Here is a 20,048-nt window from a genome sequence, read left to right as displayed (position 1 = left end):
AAATCCATGGGTGGAAGGATTTTCTGGGCTATGGAAGAGAAATCACAGAGTAAGGATGTACAGGGAGGAAGGTTTTAGAGGTAGGAGTTACCTTTGTGGAGGTTGTGATACTGATTTATCTTAAGAGTCAGAACCTGAGTTCCAAAGACCAATCAGTATGTCCATTCTTCCTACTCCTTAGTTTTTCTCCTATTAAACAGCTTGCTGATTATCTAGGAGTGAAGTATCAGTTTTATGCCAAATCATAGATTTTGTACTGGAACAGACTCATTTAGTTCATATGTTTTATTCTTAAGGAAACTGAAGTCTCTATAGGCTATGTAGCATGCCCACAGTCATGAGGCAATAAATGATGGAGGTGAAATTTAAACCCCTGGAGTCCCTAATTTGTCAGCTATCAGCAAAATAAAGAAATAATGTCAAAATCACATCATAACCGGTGAAGAATCCTACCTTTGTTTGAGGTCGAGACCTAGACATTCTGCTTTATATTCCAGATCACTTTGGGATTAATAACGTCACAGGTGTGATCTACGTCAAGTCACCTCTTGACTATGAAACAAAGACCAGCTACGTGCTCCGAGTGCAGGCCGATTCCTTGGAAGTAGTTCTGGCCAATCTGCGAGTCCCCTCTAAAAGTAAGTCACGCTTGTTTCTTCTCTAATACTTACATAATAAAGTCCATTTCAATTCTTAAATATGAATAGAGTAAGTTAGAGAAAAATAGCTACTTTAACTTGGTAACTGGGGAAATCTGGAATATATGTTGATTACTCCCAGTGGAAATGCTGGTAGAAGACAACTATTTCTGAGTCTGCAGCTCCCAGGTAAAATGATTCTAATCATCTAATCCATAAGTGAGATGAGATGTCCTTCATACATAATGACTCACACTCAGGCCTTCATCATGTGAAGGGGGTAAGCATGATGACCACCGTGTTCTTGATTTGGGTACTGAGGCTATGACAGGTTAACTGACACTCATTGACACAAAGATAGTAAGTGCCAAGGCAGGAAACAAATCCATGTTTCCTGACCAGAGCTATGAGTAGGTGGCCCAATGGATGACTGGGCCTAGAGTCAAGAAGACCCAAGTTCAAATCCAGCCTAAGACACTTAACATCTTTTTGCCTCAGTTTTCTCATCTGTTAAATGGGGATAATAATAGCACCTAGCTACCAAAGTTCTCATGAAGATCAAATAAGATACTGGTAGAACATTTTCATACTTCAAAGTACTATATAAATGTTAGTAGTGGATAAATGGAAGTATGCGATTTTATGGATCTGAACCTCTTTTCAATCATATTTGCTCTAGCTTCTTAAAATCTTAGAGTAGAAGTCATACTAGTTATAGTACTTGTAGAAGAAGTAGTAGTAGTAGTGCTACTACTGCTAGTAGTTATTGTTGTAGTAGTTATAGTAGTAGTAATAATTCTAGTAGTAGTCATACTAATTATAGTGGTAGTAGTGGTAGAAGTAGTAGTAGCAATTATTACCACTATAACTACTACTACATATTACTAATTGTGAGATCTAAAATTGGATATTAGATCATAAATCTCCCCTCTTTAACCTTTCCCTTAATTTATCTCCCAGACTAGTAAATGGAAGAAGCTTCTGGTTTTCTAGTTAGAGCTTTTATTGTATGGTAGTTACCAGGTGATGTTGATTAGAGGGATAGGAAAGTAGAAATACAATACAAATCATCTTAAGTCTAAGCTTAGTCTATATTCTGTATAAAACTCACCAAAATCCCAGGGCCACCTTTGGGGAGAGAGAGAGACTGAGTCAAGCGCATGCTGCTGCTAACTGCGAGCCGGGCCGAGTCGAACTCCAGTCAGCGTCTGTCTGTGCAGCACAGTCAGGAGACCAGCAGAGCAGGAAAAAGCTCCCACTTCCGTTCTCTCCTAGCCTTTTAAGCTTGCACCCTGAAAGTGGAGTGCTAGCAGGCCGACTGGCGTGCGTAGCTCAAGCCGTTGGTCTCCTCCCCGAAAGGGTGGTCCTTCAAAAAAAAACTGGCGTCTCTCCATTATCACTAACCGACTGTTAAAATTTTTTACCACATAATATTAATACAATTACTTCTACCACTACTACCACTACAGCCACTATGACTACTACAACTACTACTAGTATCACTACTCCTATTATTATGACTACTATTACTACTACCACTACTAGTAGTAGCATTATTCCTACTTTTACTATGGCTACTACTATGACCACTACTACCACAACTACTACTACAAATGACTAATATTACTACAAGTACTATTATGATGACTTTTAGTAATAACACTACTACCCTCCTACTGCTCCTGCTATTGCTACTACTACTACTTCTAAGTCTTCCAGAACACAAAACAACTTTGATTGCAAAGAAGGACATAAGAAATAGCACACATCTTGGGATTTGTTAGGTCCTCATTAACTGTTGCTAATTGAATGAACTCCTGTGCTCATGCTGAAGGTCCTTAAACAAAAGTTAGATCACCACTCCTCAGGCATGTTGTAATATTGTTGTTTTGTTTGTTTGTTTTTCCCCATCTTATGGCTTGGACTAAATGACTCTTCAGGTCTCTGTTAGTTCTATGCCTCTGGTTCTGTGTATAGTTGTGGTAACCTGGAATCGAAGGGGATGTGAGTTGGGAAGCTTTAGTGGGGTCAGCCTTGAAGTAGAGAAGACAACTGTGAATCAAGCACTAAACACTGGAGAGGAATGAGGGTGAACTGAAGGTCAAGAGATGTTAACAAGGATCCAAACATGATTGGGGGAACTTCAAAGGACGATATGTTCTTATATCATGATGACAGCGGAAGCATTTGAAAATGCCCGTGTAGTTAGAAGTATTCTGGGTAATCACAGGATTATGGACTTAGCTTTAAAAGGAACCTTACACGTCATCTAGTCTAGCTGCTACACATTATATATTAGGAAACAAGACTAGAGAGGGTAAATAGCATAATAATTATTGATAATAGCAATAGCTAGCATTTACATAATATTTTAAGATTTACAAAATGTGTTATATGTGTTCATCCTTTTTTTGCAGGGCAATGAGGGTTAAGTGACTTGTCCAGGGTCACACAGCTAGTAAGTGTCAAGTATCTTAGGCCAGATTTGAACTTAGGTCCTCCTGACTCCAGGGCTAGTGCTCTATCCACTGTGCCACCTAGCTGCCCCCCACTCTCTATTTCTCAACTCCTCTCCTGATGCTCCCAGGAATTGATCATTCAACCTGGCATCAGGTCAAAGATGGCCCAGTCCTGTGGTAAAGTGTATGGCTGCAGAGTATGATGGTTACAAGGAAGCAGGAAAGGCCATGAGTAGTCAGCAGGAAAGGGATGGAGGAAAGAAGAGACTTCCTTCTGCCTTTGTCCTCATATCCTAATCCAGGACAAAGCCCCTACCTAATCAATGTTATTTCAATCTCTTGTTGGTATTTTTGTTGTTGTTGTTGTTGTTTGTTTGTTGTTAGGTTGTTTCAGTTTTGCCTGACACTTCTTGAACCTATTTGGGATTTTCTAAACAGAGATGCTGGATTGGTTTGCCATTTTCTTCCCTGGCTCATTTTATAAATGAGGAAAATGAGACAAACTGTTAAGTGACTTGTTCAGGGTCATACACCTTGTAAGTATATGAGGCTGGATTTGAAGTCAGATCTTACTGATTCCAGGTCAGGTGTTCTATCCATGAGCCACTTAGCTTTCCTTAAAAACAAATGTAGGGGCAGCTATATGGCACAGTGGATAGAGCACCGGCCCTGGAGTCAGGAGGACCTGAGTTCAAATCCGGCCTCAGACACTTAACACTTACTAGCTGTGTGACCCTGGGCAAGTCACTTAACCCCAATTGCCTCACTAAAAAAAAAAAAAAAGAAAGAAAAAAAAAACAAATGTAAAGCACTTATGTAAATACTGGTTGTCAAGTTGTATCTAACTCTTCATTGGGGGTTTTCTAGACAAATATATACATGTAAACATATATCAAATATATATATATATACATATGTATACATAGCGAATTTATATAGTGTGTTTAAGTGCACTATAGAACTTGAGTATTATAGAGAAGGGCATTTTTAACTTTTTCCACTTGTGACCCCTTTCCACCAGAGAAATTTTTATACAACCACGGGTATATAGGTATATTAAAATAGTTATATATTAATCCCAGCCTTACACAGCGGAGTAGACAGTAGTTAGAACAGGTTTTCAAGATGGTATCACTCAAAAAATGTAAACGCATAAAAAAGAGGGACGAAAAATGCTAAAGGTTTGAGGGAGAAGGAGAAAAAAGATTCTCTCTCAGGTAATCAAGGAAAGCATTGGGAAAACAGTGTTATCAACAGAGATTTGAAAATGGGTAGGATTTGAAAAGGCTGAGATGGGTGAGGGCCATTATCCTAGACACAACAAATACGGGAGCCAAAGCACCTGTGAAGGGAAGCCCACATTCCCCTAGGCTATCTGTGGCAAAGAGAAAGAGAAGAAACTTGTATGAGATAAGGTTAGGGTGATAGGTTATATCCAAAGAGTAAATGGCCTTGAGTTCCAAGCTGATTTACTGCACAGATTCCAAGAGCTGAATGTTTGTTGAAAGAAATGATCTACCAGTCAATCAACAAGCATTTTTTTCAGTAGCTACTGTGTAGCAGGCACCATACTAGGTGCTATTTGGGGGGGGGGGAGGACTACAACAAAGCAGCCCCTTCTCTTACATTGTGCTGAGAAGAACTAGCATATAGATTACACACAAAAAAAATATACAGTACAAATAGAAAGCTAAACACTACGTACTTTCAGAGGATTTAACTTGCACTGACCACTGACAGGGTTGGGGAAAAAAAAAAACACCTCTTTTGTTGGGCTTTGATAGGATTCTATGTGCCAGATGAGCAATGGCATCCCATTCAAATTACATAGCATTAGGGAGATAGGCAAGGACATTTTCCCATACCAAAATCTACTGAATTAGTCATATGGGCAAACCTACCAGCTCTCAGATTTGAAGAGAGATAGGAAGTGATAACACAAAGAGAAAGGTATAAGTTGGAGTGAGATTGTTTACAAGAATATATAAGGATAGGTGTCAACCAGCAGACTCATCAGTCATAAGCTCAGTTTTTGTCAGATCCTGGGAGAAGCCCATGCTTCCTCCCACCCCCTGATGTTCTAATATCTGGGTACCTGGGATGGCTCATCAATAAAGAGCTGGAAATGAATAACATTAATACATGGGACCACAAGGTTCTCCTATGTTTCCCCTCAGGAACTGGATTGAATAGTATTTACACCATTGCCTAGACTTTCAACTAGTTCCCACAGGGTAGATATATACAAATAAGCCTTCAATCTGATGACACCTTAGTATTTTATCAAACAAATATTCCCTAACTGACTTTATCCAGGGTATCTTAAAAAAAAAGTGGGTCCAACTGGGTTGATTAATCTATTTAATCTGAGCAGTAAATGAGCCTAAGACTCATCAGAATTGGCTCAAAGACCTCAATCTCATCAGAATTGAAGGAATAACATACATACTCAATTGGGTGGAGTAATCTCTCTAATCCTGCAAGGAGATAGGAAGGGAGGGGGATAAAGAGAGAGGGGCAAAAGAAGGAAAGACATATTAGGGGAAGGGACAGACAGAAGCAAATCCCTTTTGAAGAAGGATAGGATGAAAGAAGAAGGATAATAGAATAAATATCATGGGGAAGGGAATAGGATAGAAGGGAAACAGTTAACAATAGTAATCATGGGGGCAGCTAGGTGGCGCAGTAGATAGAGCACTGGCCCTGGATTCAGGAGTACCTGAGTTCAAATCCGGCCTCAGACACTTAACACTTACTAGCTGTGTGACCCTGGGCAAGTCACTTAACCCCAATTGCCTCACTAAATAACAAAAACAATAGTAATCATGAAAAAGAGAAAAAGGGGTAAAATTGTACAAAAAAATATTTATAGCTACTCTTTGTGGTGGCTAAGAATTGAGAATCAAGGGAATATCCATCAATTGAGGAATGATGAAAGAAGCTGTGGTATATGATTGTGGTGGAATAGTATTGTGCTATAGGAAATGACAAACAGGAAGATCCCATAAAAACCTGCAAAGACTCATGAACTGACGTATAGTGAAGTGAGCTGAGCTAGGAGGACATTGTACCTAGTGATAGCAGTATTGTTCAATGAGCAATCGTGAATGACTTAACTACTCTCAGCAATGTAATGATCCAAGACAATCCCAAGGGACTAATGATGAAGCTCACTATCCACCCCCATAGAAAGAACTGATAAAAAGAGCGTTTTTGGATTGTACATATATAACCAGGTTGCTGTCTTGTGGAGGGGGGAGGAAAGGGAGGGAGGGAGAAAAATTTGGAACTCTAAATCTTATGAAAATGAATGTTTAAAACTACACTTACGTGTAACTGGAAAAAAATAAAATAAATGTTTGTTGACAAGGAGAAAAAAAGGTGAGAATAGGGGTAGAGTAGTAGAGGAAGCATCAACAATTGTGCATATCTGTCTTTTCTTTGGTCAGAAAGTAGCTCAATACATATTTACTGAATGGAGAGATGGTTAGAATGAATAATGGAATCCAATTCATAGAGAAAAGAAACAAGTAGAAACTGAAAAGTCAAAATAGTAATAAGTGCCTATCAAATAGACTGTTAATGGAGTTAGCTCAGGATTTGGACTCTGCAAGTGGATTCACAGGCCAGTAAGAAAGGAGCTGTTCATCCCAAATACTATTAATAAGAGAGTGTCAATATAAAATCCTCACCTAAATACAGCAAGTAAGTGTATATAGGAAAAAATTAACTTATTTGCAAAAAGAATTAGAAAATAAATAACAGCACAAAATTTCAACACTCTCCTAATGGAATATGATCAATCAAACAGAAAGACAAGGAAGAAAGAAGTTAGATATTTAATAGGGTGCTGGAGAAAGTAAATTTCATAGATGTAGAGAGCAAGCATGGCTATGAAAAAGAGAGAGCCCATGCTTTTGTTCTGCCACATATTTGAAAAGGTGTTTGAGATTAAAAATACAAATTCAGAACAAGCTTAAAATGTTATAATGTGTCATAACGTATTGCAAATAATTATAAAAATGAAAATGTTATCAAAATATATAGTCCCATGTAAATATTAAAAATTACTTAAGTCCTGCTTGAGTTAAAGAACAAAATATAAAAATTAATAAATTATAAGGAAAATGATTAAAACATAAATACAGAATGTGAACATTTATGGTATATAACCAAAGCAATACTCAGAGGCAAATGTTTATCCCTAAACATTTAGGGTAGCAAGAAAGAAAAGGAGAAAATTAATGAGTTCAATTTGCAGTTAAATAAACTAGAAAATGAACAAACAAATACATCAAAAGTAACTAGAAATAAGGGTGGAATTCAAGTAAAAGAAGATATGAATATGACATAGAATAAAGGAATAATTTAAATGACATGTAAGGCAAATATTTTTCAAAATATCAATGAAATTGATAATTAGTAAACATATTTCAAAAGAAGAGAAATATAAAATTACCAACATCAAAAATAATAAAAGAGAAATCTCAAGAATTCAAAATTATATTTTAAAAGCTATCAGATGGTTACACTGATTTAAATGTCAATAAAAGGAAATTATTAAATTTACTATACATTCAAAATATATAAAAATACATAACTTGACAAAACATATTGAAACTAGATAACCAAAATAAACTACTTTCAGAAGTATTCAGCATACCATTCAATGAGATTCATGATCAAAAAACTATTAAGACCAAATGAATTCACAATTATATCTTTTCACATATTCAAACTGAATCATCCCACTACTACAAAAACTATTTTCCAAAGCAACCATAGTGTCGTATCTCATTACCTACCATGAGTCAAATATGACATGTCCTCAAACCTGGAAAAGATTTAAGAAAACAAAAGCATTGTGCTAATATAATTAATAGGCATTGTGACAAAATTATTAAGCAAAATTCTGGAGAAGGAATATTAAAAACAACATTTAATTTTCTCTACTAAATATCTGGCTATATGTACCTTTTCATAAGAAAGTACTAATTAGGCTTCAACACCTTTATTCTGCTCAGTTCCAGGATTCATTTCAACTAAGGTTCTTTGCTGGCAATAACTAATAGAGTACTTAGTACACTGGACAGCACTACACAAATTTATAAATTTTGCTCAAGATAATAGAGATATTTGATGAGGACTACCAAGCACATGGACTATCAAAGGAAATCTAATAATTTGTAATGCAGTACAAATTTACAAAGCTATTAAAGTGACTCTTATAAGATTATCAAATATTAATGGGATTTATTAAATATGAAATATGACAATGTACTGTTTTCATTAATGTGCTATTAAATAATTTTAAATCATAGAGCCTAGAATCAATTGAACAAAATGGATGTATTTAGCCTGGAGAAGAGAAACCTTAAGCAGTACTTCAGAGCTGTCTTTGAGTAGTTTTAGGATTGTCATGTGGATAAGGGAATTGACTAGTTCAATTCAGATTCAAAGGACAAAACCAAAAGCAATAAATGAAAGCAAAAGAGGGACAGAACTTGATAACATTAGAGTTATCCCACACTGCAATGGGCTTCATTGGCAAGTCAATGGGTTCTTCCTTATTATATGGTCTAGATGATGCCTTGGGTAACAAGAATGGGGTTGTTACATTTATAGAGATACACACATATAAGATTTTTGGGGTATTTCAAGACTATTCTCTTTCCATTATCTCAAGCACCCATCACCGGTACTCCTCAACTTTTGAGGGGACAATGACTAGAACTCCAGTTCCACTTAGCCTCTTAGCATTGGATTAGCTTTTAAAAAGAAATATTTACTTCAAAATTATATCAAGAACAAACATATGAATATTTTCTCTAATATTTCAGAGGTGTTATCCTCTCCTAAACCATTTAGTCTCTGAAGATGGTAACAATTTTATGTGCATAGCTTAATTAAATTCCTATATAGCATTAGTATTGAGTTCCATGAATTTAATGTCAAGACCTTTGCTTTTCAGAGTTTGTATAATGAGCAGATACAACATTCAATATGGAAGCTTGGTCTGTACAATACTCATAGATGAATTTAATAGATCATGAACTCATTTTCCTGTACCTAGAACTAAATAGGACAAATTAACAAGACCAAAATCCCATTTTATTTCTCAGGAACATAGGACTTAAGGTAAAGGAGGTGACCTTTAAGCCCCTCCCCTCATTATGTTGTGTCACCCAGAAAGAGTGAATGAGTCCTTCATGCCTAAATATAATGAAAGAAGCAAGATTTGCTCAAAGTACTTTTAAAAATACAGACATTTCTGGTTTTTCAAGTCAATAGAAAGGGCTGTTCCAAATCACATGGTAGGTCAATGCAGATTTTCACACATCTGAGAGTTCCCCTGTCTCCCACTTGATGACTAGTTTTTAGGTAATCTGGGAATATACCAAACCCCATCACACTTTCCCATATAAATTAACATGGTGTTGGGGAGGGTACTTAGAGATCTGTTCCTGAGAAACTTTCCATGTCTGAAATCTTATTGTCCCATAATCAGAAATGTAAGACCAAAGAGGATGGTAGAGTGGGATCAGTTAATGAGATTTCAATTTCTAGCCTGGAGTAAAGGAAGTATAGTGGGAGCCATGCCAAATATTTTCAATTGTTTGAAGGTTTATCATGTCGAATAATGATTAAAATAGTTTTCCTTGGCCATGGTGAGCAATGGAGGGAAGGTGGATGTTACAAAATAGGTTTCAGCTCATTACAAACAAATGTTTTCTAAAAATAAATAAATGTTCGCTTACAGTTAGAACTGTCTAAAGTAATAGGGAATTCTTCAAGGAACTCACATTATAATAAGGGCAACAACATGCAAACATCTCAAGAAGTAGTCCCCTTTACTGGATGTCTTCAAGCCTCTAGAGTCTGAATAGGATATGTTTTTTTTTTTTGAGATATACAGGGATGTTCTATCGGGCCTTACTCAGATGAGTCTGATGGTTCAGGCTTTGAATTACAACAATAATTATTATAACTTATATTTATATATCATTTTCATGTTTGAAAATCACTTTACATGTATTATCTCAGTCAATTCTCACAACAATCCTGTGAGGTAGACACTCTTATAATTCACAATTTATACACGAGGAAACTGAGGCCAAAAGATACTGTGTGACTTCTCCAGGGTTATGCAACTAGTAAATATTTGAGTCAGGATTCAGACTCAAGTCATCCTGATTATATTACTCATGGACCACATAATCATTTACCCAATATTGTCCGTTCATAAATAGCATGGGAAAGATACTCAGAAAAGCTACAGCATTGGTTCAGTTTGACTCAGTTCTCCTTAATTCTACATTTACCATGGTGGTCCAGTTGAAAGGGATATTGATGGTCAAAACAAGGGTCAAGCTTATGTAACCCTGACCACTAATAGGCTGGGTTGTTTATATCTTTGGTGTCTGCAATGTTACATCAGGATATCAAGCCTTAAACCTTGGAACAATTAAGTCTGGAGGATGAGTTCCTTGATTTTGTGGGTTGGGGAAATGAGCTTCTCTAGTAGACCTTTTAGACTTTAAAATGTGGCCTATGGATGTGGATCCCAACCAGGATTATTTGGTATATTTTTATCATACTACAAGGGCAACCCTACCAAGATATAGGTTTAACCCCATGATATCTTAAGGTACTTTTGACTCTTAGAGTCCATGATTCTGTAATAAGAACTGTCTCTTCCTACAATTTATTTCTGTTTGATATAGCTTATGAGAGCTATGGGAATAAGGCGAGGGGAAAGAATGTTATTGAATGATTTTTGGCCAAGAATGGATTAAAACATCTCTACTTACACATGACATGTTCAGATGCATAGAATTTCACTCCCTCCTGACTTTTTCCCTTCTGTTAAAACAAAACTCAAACTTCATTATCTTTATTACACCTGTGCGTACTGCAGAAAGCTTCACCCGATTCTTCATATGCTGGTGTCCTCTGCTTTACCTTATTCTCCCAGTTCTAGTGTCCTCCTTCTCAAAGGACCTTATATTTAAATACTTTTGTATGTATTTACTGTATATTTATTATATACATTCTAAGAGAGTTATCTATTATCTACCCCATTAAATCTAACTAGGGATTGTTTTATTCTTTGTACTTGAATCTCTACCACTATGCGGAGTGCCTAGAACATTACAGGTGTTTAATAAATGATTTTTGATTGATTGATAACATGTCATATTCAGAAACCTAAGAGATTAAACAACAATTAAAAATAACCCATATAAATGGCTTTAATAAGAAAACAGTATGAAATAATAGTCATAAAGCAATTGTCACAGTGTCTGGTACATAATAGATTCTATATAAATGTTTATTCCTTCTCCCCCTGCCTTATAGGATATCCCAGAAGGCTTAGCAAAGTTTTAAGCTCTTTAAACATATTGAATAATGACCCTTAAAAAGTCAGCAATTCTATATATAATAAATAGTACATAGAAATTAATGGAAAGAGAATTTCATTCATAATAATATTCATAATAAAATAGATCAAATACTCACCTACAGAGAATGCATTTATAAACACAACTATATAGAAATTTTAAGAGGAACAAAATAATTAAACAAAGGCATGCACATTGCATTCTATAGGTCAAGCCATTATAATAAATATGGAATGATACCTCAGTTCTTTAAGGATCCATGATGTTATCAATTTGGATATTCCTTTCACCAATTATTGCCTATTGCAAAACTATCTAAAAACTTAGTAGTTGATAATAGAGGGTCACAATGGTTAAAGATTAATCACCTGGTGGCCATCCCAATGATAAGCCTTGTGAACCTATCAAGGTTTATCCTAGAACAATGGACATATGATCTATCTTTGGACTTAACCTGAAGATTTTCCAGGTTGGTATTATGTAGGAAGGCTTGTTGTCCATGTCCTTTGTAAAATAAGTTTTTATTGATGTCACCTGTTTCTTACATCAAAATAGTCACCCCCCAGAATCCTTCCCTTTCTTCTCCCAGAAAGTAACCCTATATAACAAAGAATATCTTTTTAAAAAGATCAATTACTGAAAAAAAATAAAAAAACACATATCCCTTCATTGTAATTATGTTATATCTTGATCATTTTTATATTTATTTTGGGAGTTTTTGTTTGTGATTCTTTCCATTTCCATTACTGTAATCACCATGTACATTTTTTTCTTTGCTCTCCTGACATCAATCTGCATTGGATAGTGTAGATTTCCCCTTAATTTCTGTATCCTTCTGAAATCTACCATCACTTCTGTGACCCAATGAGGCATCAAAGGAATATAATAATGGAGTAAGTGGCAGTACTCCCTAGATGAACAGATTTAATGGAAGACCAATACAACATCAAAAAATGACCTCAGAGAGATTTAAAGTGATAGCAACACTTATAAGGGAAAAAAATCTATTTTTATAGAATGGGGATAATGGAAAAAAGAGAAAGAAGGAGGACTTGCAGAAAGATTCAATCTTCAACATACATATACTTATTTACATTATTTGATACTAAGGGAACACATCAAAAGTTCACAGGAGTACAAAATTTCTAAGGATTGCAACATTGATATTTAGTTTCCTTGAATAAAATAATTGTTACATAGAAGCACAGATTTAGTCAGAAGTGACCTTAGAGAACATCCATCCCACACCATTTTTTTTTACAGATGAGGAACATGAAGCCCAGAAAAGTATAGTCACCAGCCCAACCCACTCTTACCGAAGTAATAAGTAGAAGGCCTAGGATTTGAACATGGGTGCTTGGAACATAGACCATTTGCTACATATATGTTTCATCACTTATTGAAGATGAAAATACATTTGTCTTTGAGATGAAAGTAGTATTTTGAATATTTTTTTTTAAATCCACATTGACATTGAGGCAAAAGAGGGAACAACTCTATTCATAGTAGGGAAGAACAATTAGTAAAATTCATGAATAATCCTTTCATATAGAACATAAGTGTAAAACATAAAACTTGGTTGCAAAATGTATTGGTTGCTTTTAATGTGAAAATGTTCATTACTCTTTGATTCCTGATGTGAAACATAAGACTTTGGTATTCCAAATGCGCTATGATTTATTAATGACAATGAATACTTTGGAATCAAGGCATAGTCCATTAGCCAAACAAATAACTAGCTGAATTTATTTGCTAGGGAAACAGAGGTTAATTCATTAATTTTCTAATAGTCCTTTCCTGGTTTAGAATGAGTTCTCATTTATTTAGTTTCTAATTTTGACACATATGTAACCATGGGAATAAGAACACAATGTTCTCTGGGAAGAAGGTTAGTGCTTAACTATAATTTCTTTTAGGAGAGTCTTTTCAGCAAACAACGTTTGAGCTACAAAAACTTTATTTACCTGTATTTTATTTTGTTTTATTGGTATCTTTTAGACCTCAAACATTCACCAGTTACTACCAAATACTTAACCTATCTATGCAAAGGAAAAAAAAAAAGCAAAATCAGTGTATTAAGCTCTTCACAACCTGGCCACCCTTCAATACTTTTCCAACCTTACATTCTACTGCCTTTCATTTAGTCTCCAGTCACACTTGCCTACTTCCTCTCACACAATGTTACAACTCCTACCTCCATGCCTTTGCACTGGCTGATCCCAGTACCCAGAATGCATTCCATCCCAATTTCTGACTCTTAGTATTATTTTTTAATAGAATTATATTTTCCAAAATATATGTAAAAACAAATTTTAACATAATTAAAAAAAAAAAAAACTTTGTGTTCCAACCTCTCTTCCTCCCTCCATTCCCATCTTGACTTCCTCTAAGACTTACTCCAGCATCATCTCTTCCAAGAAGTTGCTCCTGGTCTCCTCTCTTCCAGTGTTAACCTTTCTAAAGTTTTCTTCTATCTACTCTACATTTTTTAGTTCTAATTTATATATGTTGTCTCTTCCATTAGAAAGTAAACTCCATGGAGGAATGGGCTGTTGTATTTTTTTTTCTTTCTATCATAGGTGCCTGGCATTTAGCAAGTACTATATATGCTATTTGATTGAACATTTAATAAAAATGACCCTGTCTGTCAGTAAATGTAAGCAACACTGCATACCCATAGACCCTTCTACTTGGAGGAAGAAAATATGTTCCTGTTCGCAGGAACTATTATTTGTCACTGCCATCTGAATGGGACGGCCTTTTGTTTTTTTTATTTATAAGACTGTTGTCACTGTGCATGGTGTCCTTTTTCCCCAACCTACTTTACTGAGTCAATCAATCAACAATCATCTTTTCTGTGTTTCCTATGTGCCCTATTGCGCTAGGCCCTCGGCATTCAAAGGCAAAAGTAAGATCCTCTATGTTTTCAAGGACATTACAGCCTCTTGCATTTCCTCAAGATCACACAGCTAATAAGTATCAGAGATAAGATTTGAATCCAGAGCATCTTGACTCCAAAGATAATACTATTTATAAACGTTATCAACCTACTTTTGTTTGAGTAACCAACCTCTCTATTTGGAACAAATAGGAAAGCAATTAGAACAAATCTTAAACAATTTTCAACATGTTTATGGTACTAACCTATAATGTGTCTCATTCCATACCCAGTATCTATTATAAATAAATAAGGCTGACTACGACATACTTTCTCCCCATAATGTTCCCATGCCTTGGGTTTCAACCATGTAACTTTTCACATATAACTTACACAGAGGTCCAGAAAACCCAGATGTGATCAGAACAGACTCAGGGTAGCCACAGTGCTGGATGTGACCATCCTTTTAACAGTGGCACTTGCTATCTCATTGTATATTTAAAAATTGAAAACCTGATTATGAAAATGAATAACTCCAAGTGCTTTACAATGGCTTTTGCCTATTTTGTCCTAAGCATCTGCCATAAATATAATATAGAAACAACTGCCTTTTTAATAAAACAGAGATTTATTCTAGGTGGTGGGGGAATAATATGGTCTGACTAAGAAAACATTTGTAGTCTGTGTTGTTGCTTTACTTGAAGTTGTGACCGACAAATGGAGATGGGATTTATTTAGCACACTTCTGGATCCTAGTGCTTTGTGGTTGGGTTTCGGCTTTTTTCCCCAAATTAATCTGTTGTACCCTGAGCAATGATGTGTGACAAACATTTCTAAATTAAATTATACCATGAAATAAGTTTGAATAGTAGAGGGCTTTGGGGAGCAGATGACATGATATAAGAATAGCAACTTAGTCCCAGAATGAAAACAGCTTAGGCAAGGCTCCCAAAACATCCAGAAGGGTTGAAATTTGCTCAAACTATTTCAAAATGATCTTGAATATATGAAAGCTATGAAAGAGGAAATGGCAAGATAAGGAAACACGTTAAATAAGTGGAGTGAGTAGTTGAGGATGATGCCAAGATTGTAAGCCTCGGTGACTAGAAGGATGATGAAGCCATTGACAGTAAGAGGAAAGTTTGGAAGAAGAGAGAGTTGGTGACTGGCTCTCTAACCATGATGTCATAGTGCATCTGAGGTAGAAGAAATAGAAACAGGAAGAATAAAATAGAAAGAGGGATAGAGGTGATATCACAGAAGGTTCTTTGTGCCAAAGTAGAGACATTTTTCTCATAAATAAAGGGAAGTTATGAAAGGTAAACGGGGAACTGGCATGTTGAAAATTGTGTGAGAGGGAGTGTAATTTGGCCATTCATAGCAATTAGGGCTTTCTGTTTCATGAGGAAACAAAGTGGAACCTATTTACCACATATGGATAGGGAGCTGAGCCCAGAATTGAATAGGAGTATGAAACTATACTAGGCAGAATTTGGGATACCAGTATTTTGGTGATCCCAAGCTATTTAATCACTGTTTTCCTGAAAATGAAAACTAGAGAATTCCAGTATCTCAAGACTGGGCATTATAGGGAACCAAGAGAGTGACATATGGTTAGTATAACTGCAGGAGATCACCAGTAGTACCACCTATGAGATGTGAAATAGTAGATATCACCAAAAGAGAAAAGAATGTCAGTATAGTAAATAGAGAGAACCAAAAAGACACAGGTAGTCTATACTGGACATTGTTAAGGCCAAACCATCAAACATAAAGGAACATGGTGATTGACTTAGGTAGGTAGGTAGATAGATAGATGATAGATAAATAAATGTTTTAATAGATAGGTACATAGTTTATAAATAGATGGGGAGGGAGATGGATAGATGGATGGATGGGAAAACAAATATAAATAGATATAGGCATAAACGTTTTTGTGTGTATATGTATAATTCCAGTTATGTGTATTATATAGATATATGTATCACCTTAGGTTTGGATTGTAGTTGTAGATATAGATAAATATAGATACAGAGATAAATACATTGATAGATATAAGGAATAGCTGTAGGTATATGTAGATACATACATGTTTGTATATAGGTATGCATATAGGTACAAGTATTGCTATGACTATGAATATATCAGTGCTTAGCACAGTGCCTAGAATATAGTAGTTATCTAATAAAAGTTTAATGATATGTATGAAGAGATTTAGATGACATAGGTCAGCACAGGGAAGTGTTTTCATTCAGACTGACCAGTAACTCCTCTATAGCATAACCCTCGGTAATTAGGATACTAAGGGGTAAGAGATTTGGCTATCTTCAGTTATAGTATAAGATCAGAGGTGTAAAGTTTCAGGGGACCTTAAAATCCATCTAGTCTAAACTTTCATTTTACATCTAAAGAAAATGAATCTTAAAGCAGAACCAAAATCTCCCTGACTCTATGGGCCTTCCCAACACGATCCATGTCAGCATCTTCCCTCAATATTAATAAGATGAATTTTAAAACTTAAATTCCTGTGTTGTCCATTTAACACCTTCAACAGACAGTCTTTATATCTCATAGATTTAGTGGTAAAAGGGATTGACTTTAGAAGCAATTTAGTTTAGCCCCTTATTTTACAGCTAAGGAAACCTGTATAGAGAGGTTATGACTTGCTCCAGGGCACACAGGTAGGGATAGAAATTAGATGGAGACCAAGCTCCTCTGACTCCAGAGGCAAGTATCCCTTCAAGTCAACCATATAGATGAGCACTTACTGTATGAAAGACACAGAAGTAGGTACTAAAAACATTATTTAAGACTTAGTCCTATCTTCAGGGAACTTACATTTTAGTAGGCAAGAAAAACCTGCCCCAAATATCCATAGGAAAAGTGTCCCAAGGGTTGTACTGGATGCTTTATTTGATCAGAAAAGGGAACTTCTGGCTGTGGGGATTAGAGATAGAAATGGGAAAGGAAAAAAAATCAATCCTGCATAAAACACAATCAATCCTTTTGTTTTGTAGAATAAGTAGTCTCATTGAAAATAAATGTCCCTGTGGAAAAGACAATGACATCATTGTATGTTTATCTTTAAGTACAGTCAAGTATTGTAATCTCTTCTGAGTAATTGACTGTGCAGGCAATATCAAAAACCCCACTTCAGAGATTTATCATGACTTATCTATCCACTTGTTCCTAATGACCAACACTCAGCACCTAAAATAAAGTGTGTGTTTTTTTTTCTTTTTTCCACTGTAAATTATTCATCTAAATGTGGTTTAATTAAGTTAAAGGGTGATTTGGATTCTTATAGCCCTATCTTGCTAAATTCCTATCGACTCATGACATTGATTTACTAGGCCACCGCAAAGTTCAATGACATGGGAATGATGAACAGCTTTAGATATAGGTGACTTTGAGTGAACCAGGCTCACGGTCCCCGCCATGGAATTAATGTACAGCTCTAATATTAGATGACACCACATTGATGTAAGTTCTCTTGTTAGATACCGTTAAATTGATGAGCCATTTTGGAGTTTGCTAACGGGGATTTGATGAACAGCTCTGATTTCTGGAATGGTTCTGAAGTGGTAAACACTCTAAGAGTTAGATAATGCTGGATTGATGAACTATTGCACATCTAAGTGATTGAGAATTTCATTGGCCCGAAGAGTTAAATCCTGAATTGTTTCCAGGTTGACAGTCATCAGTGCCTGGAATTGAACAAGTAGAATTCTGGATCCAAAACTGGACATAACTTAGTGATCAGCTCAGGGAAACACATCAGCTTAGATACCAGCTGTTCACTTGAGAGGCAAAGGACTTAAGTTACTTGTCTGAGGTTATACAGGAAACTGATGACAATGTCATTACTTGAACTTTCTGATTTTTGGTCTAAAGCTTCACCAAGATGCACTTTGAGAAGTGACACATGATATATCCTATAGACAATGAAAAGGAGGTTCTCTCTCTCTCTCTCTCTCTCTCTTTCTCTCTCTCTCTCTCACACACACACATACACACACACACACACACACACACACACACACACACACTATACCTTAACATTATTACTGACCAGATTGCAGAATTGATTGTCAGCTGAGGGAATAGAATTTGTTTTGTTTGTTTGTTTGTTTGTTTGGGGTTTTTGTTTTTGGTTTGGTTTGGTTTTGGTTTTGGTTTTAGGGGTTTCTGTGGGGAGGGAATAGAATTTGGATCAGGGGTGTTCTCATAAATGTTTGAGAACTGTCTCTCCTGAAAAAAAAATATTTACACAAAAAATGTACACATGACACACTTTTAAGTTTAATCTACGGGGTTCACATTTTTTTCCATCACTTTCTTAACTCTAGAAATCAACAATAATAAATCAAGTTCAATTTGTAGCATTTGTTAATTTTTTAGGTACACATGCTCACAGTGAAAATTCAATAATTGACTCTCCTGGGCCAGTTCAAAATGGCTTCAGAACACCTATTAGTGCCATTTGGGGAAAATAGAAGATTTATAATCAAGAGGTCATTCACAAAGAAAATCAATTTGAAAGACATAAATACTCTGGTCACTTCAATGATCAACCATGACTGCCAAGGATAGATAAGAATACTAGCACCACCTGACAGAGAGGTGGCAGACTCAAGTCAGTGATGGAAGTATATACTTTTGGACATGGCCAATGTATAAATGTTTTTTGCTTGACTATGGTTATTTGAAAAAAGTACATTTTTTAAATAGAGGGGGATTTGGGGAAAAGGAAGTATTAGCAATAGGGACACTAAGATAAAAGATAAAAAAGAGAATAGCCATTGTAGCACTTTTGTAAATGCACAGAAGAAAACAATCAGATTCAAAGGGAGATAACAAACAGGACAACTTTGAAAATAATTTGTCAAATGTATTGTATTACTTTTAAAATACAAGCTGTACATAATAGAGAACTGTAGTTTTGATTGGAATTCTTTTTTTATTTGTTCTTTGTTTATGGAGAAAGTTATTTTTACCAAGTTTAGACAAACAATGAAAAATATTCAAAAGAAGAAAAAATGATGAGGTTTGACTCAAACAATGAACTACAAAATACCATTAAGCTTTAAATTATGAACCTCACATTCTATGATACTATGACTTGTTTTACCTTGATTCAATTAGCCATTCATAATCTTCAAATGCTTTTTTTTCCTCCATATTTTCTCATCACTGAATTTAAAATAATTTGTGTAACAAAGATGTATACTAAGGAAATAGCAGGGGTCTGCTTCCATCTTCTGATATGGCTATTTGAGATCAGCAGTGTAGTACAATTGGGGAAAAAAGCTTAATTAATAGTCAAGTCTATGGTCCAATACCAGTCCTGACACTTATTAACCAAAAGTTCTGTCTCTTCGCCTACAAAGTGAGCATAATCAGGTTTGCATTACCTATCATTTGGCATCATTTGGGTAAAGCCCTTTGTCAACCTCAAAATTCAGCATTGATATCACATTTTAATTAATATACCTTCTGATTATTCAACACTCAAATGAATCATGATCTCATCTTTTGTGCCATCATCATTGGCTATATGCTACACCCCTTTCTGTCCTGCTATACATATGTCTATTGTCTTTTGGATTGCTCTCAGTTTCTATTCTTAAGTGAACTTGGAGTACCAATATTCACTGCCAAATAGCATCAC

The 20,048-nt window shown here is 35.6% G+C and overlaps 1 protein-coding gene across 1 annotated transcript in view; it reads left to right on the top strand.

Moving 5' to 3' along the window:
* PCDH15 (protocadherin related 15) overlaps positions 1-20,048 on the top strand; it is a 2,141,593-nt gene that overhangs the window by 2,022,435 nt on the left and 99,110 nt on the right. Inside the window, exon 29 of the mRNA XM_043982395.1 lies at positions 498-638. Coding sequence (XP_043838330.1) covers positions 498-638 — 141 coding nt within the window. The remainder of the gene's footprint in view (positions 1-497; positions 639-20,048) is intronic.

This window comes from Dromiciops gliroides, chromosome 2 (assembly GCF_019393635.1).
Source record: "Dromiciops gliroides isolate mDroGli1 chromosome 2, mDroGli1.pri, whole genome shotgun sequence".
Lineage (NCBI taxonomy): Eukaryota > Metazoa > Chordata > Mammalia > Microbiotheria > Microbiotheriidae > Dromiciops > Dromiciops gliroides.
The sequence above is the reverse complement of the archived record's forward strand: the minus strand, read 5'-3'. Positions and strand labels throughout refer to the sequence as shown.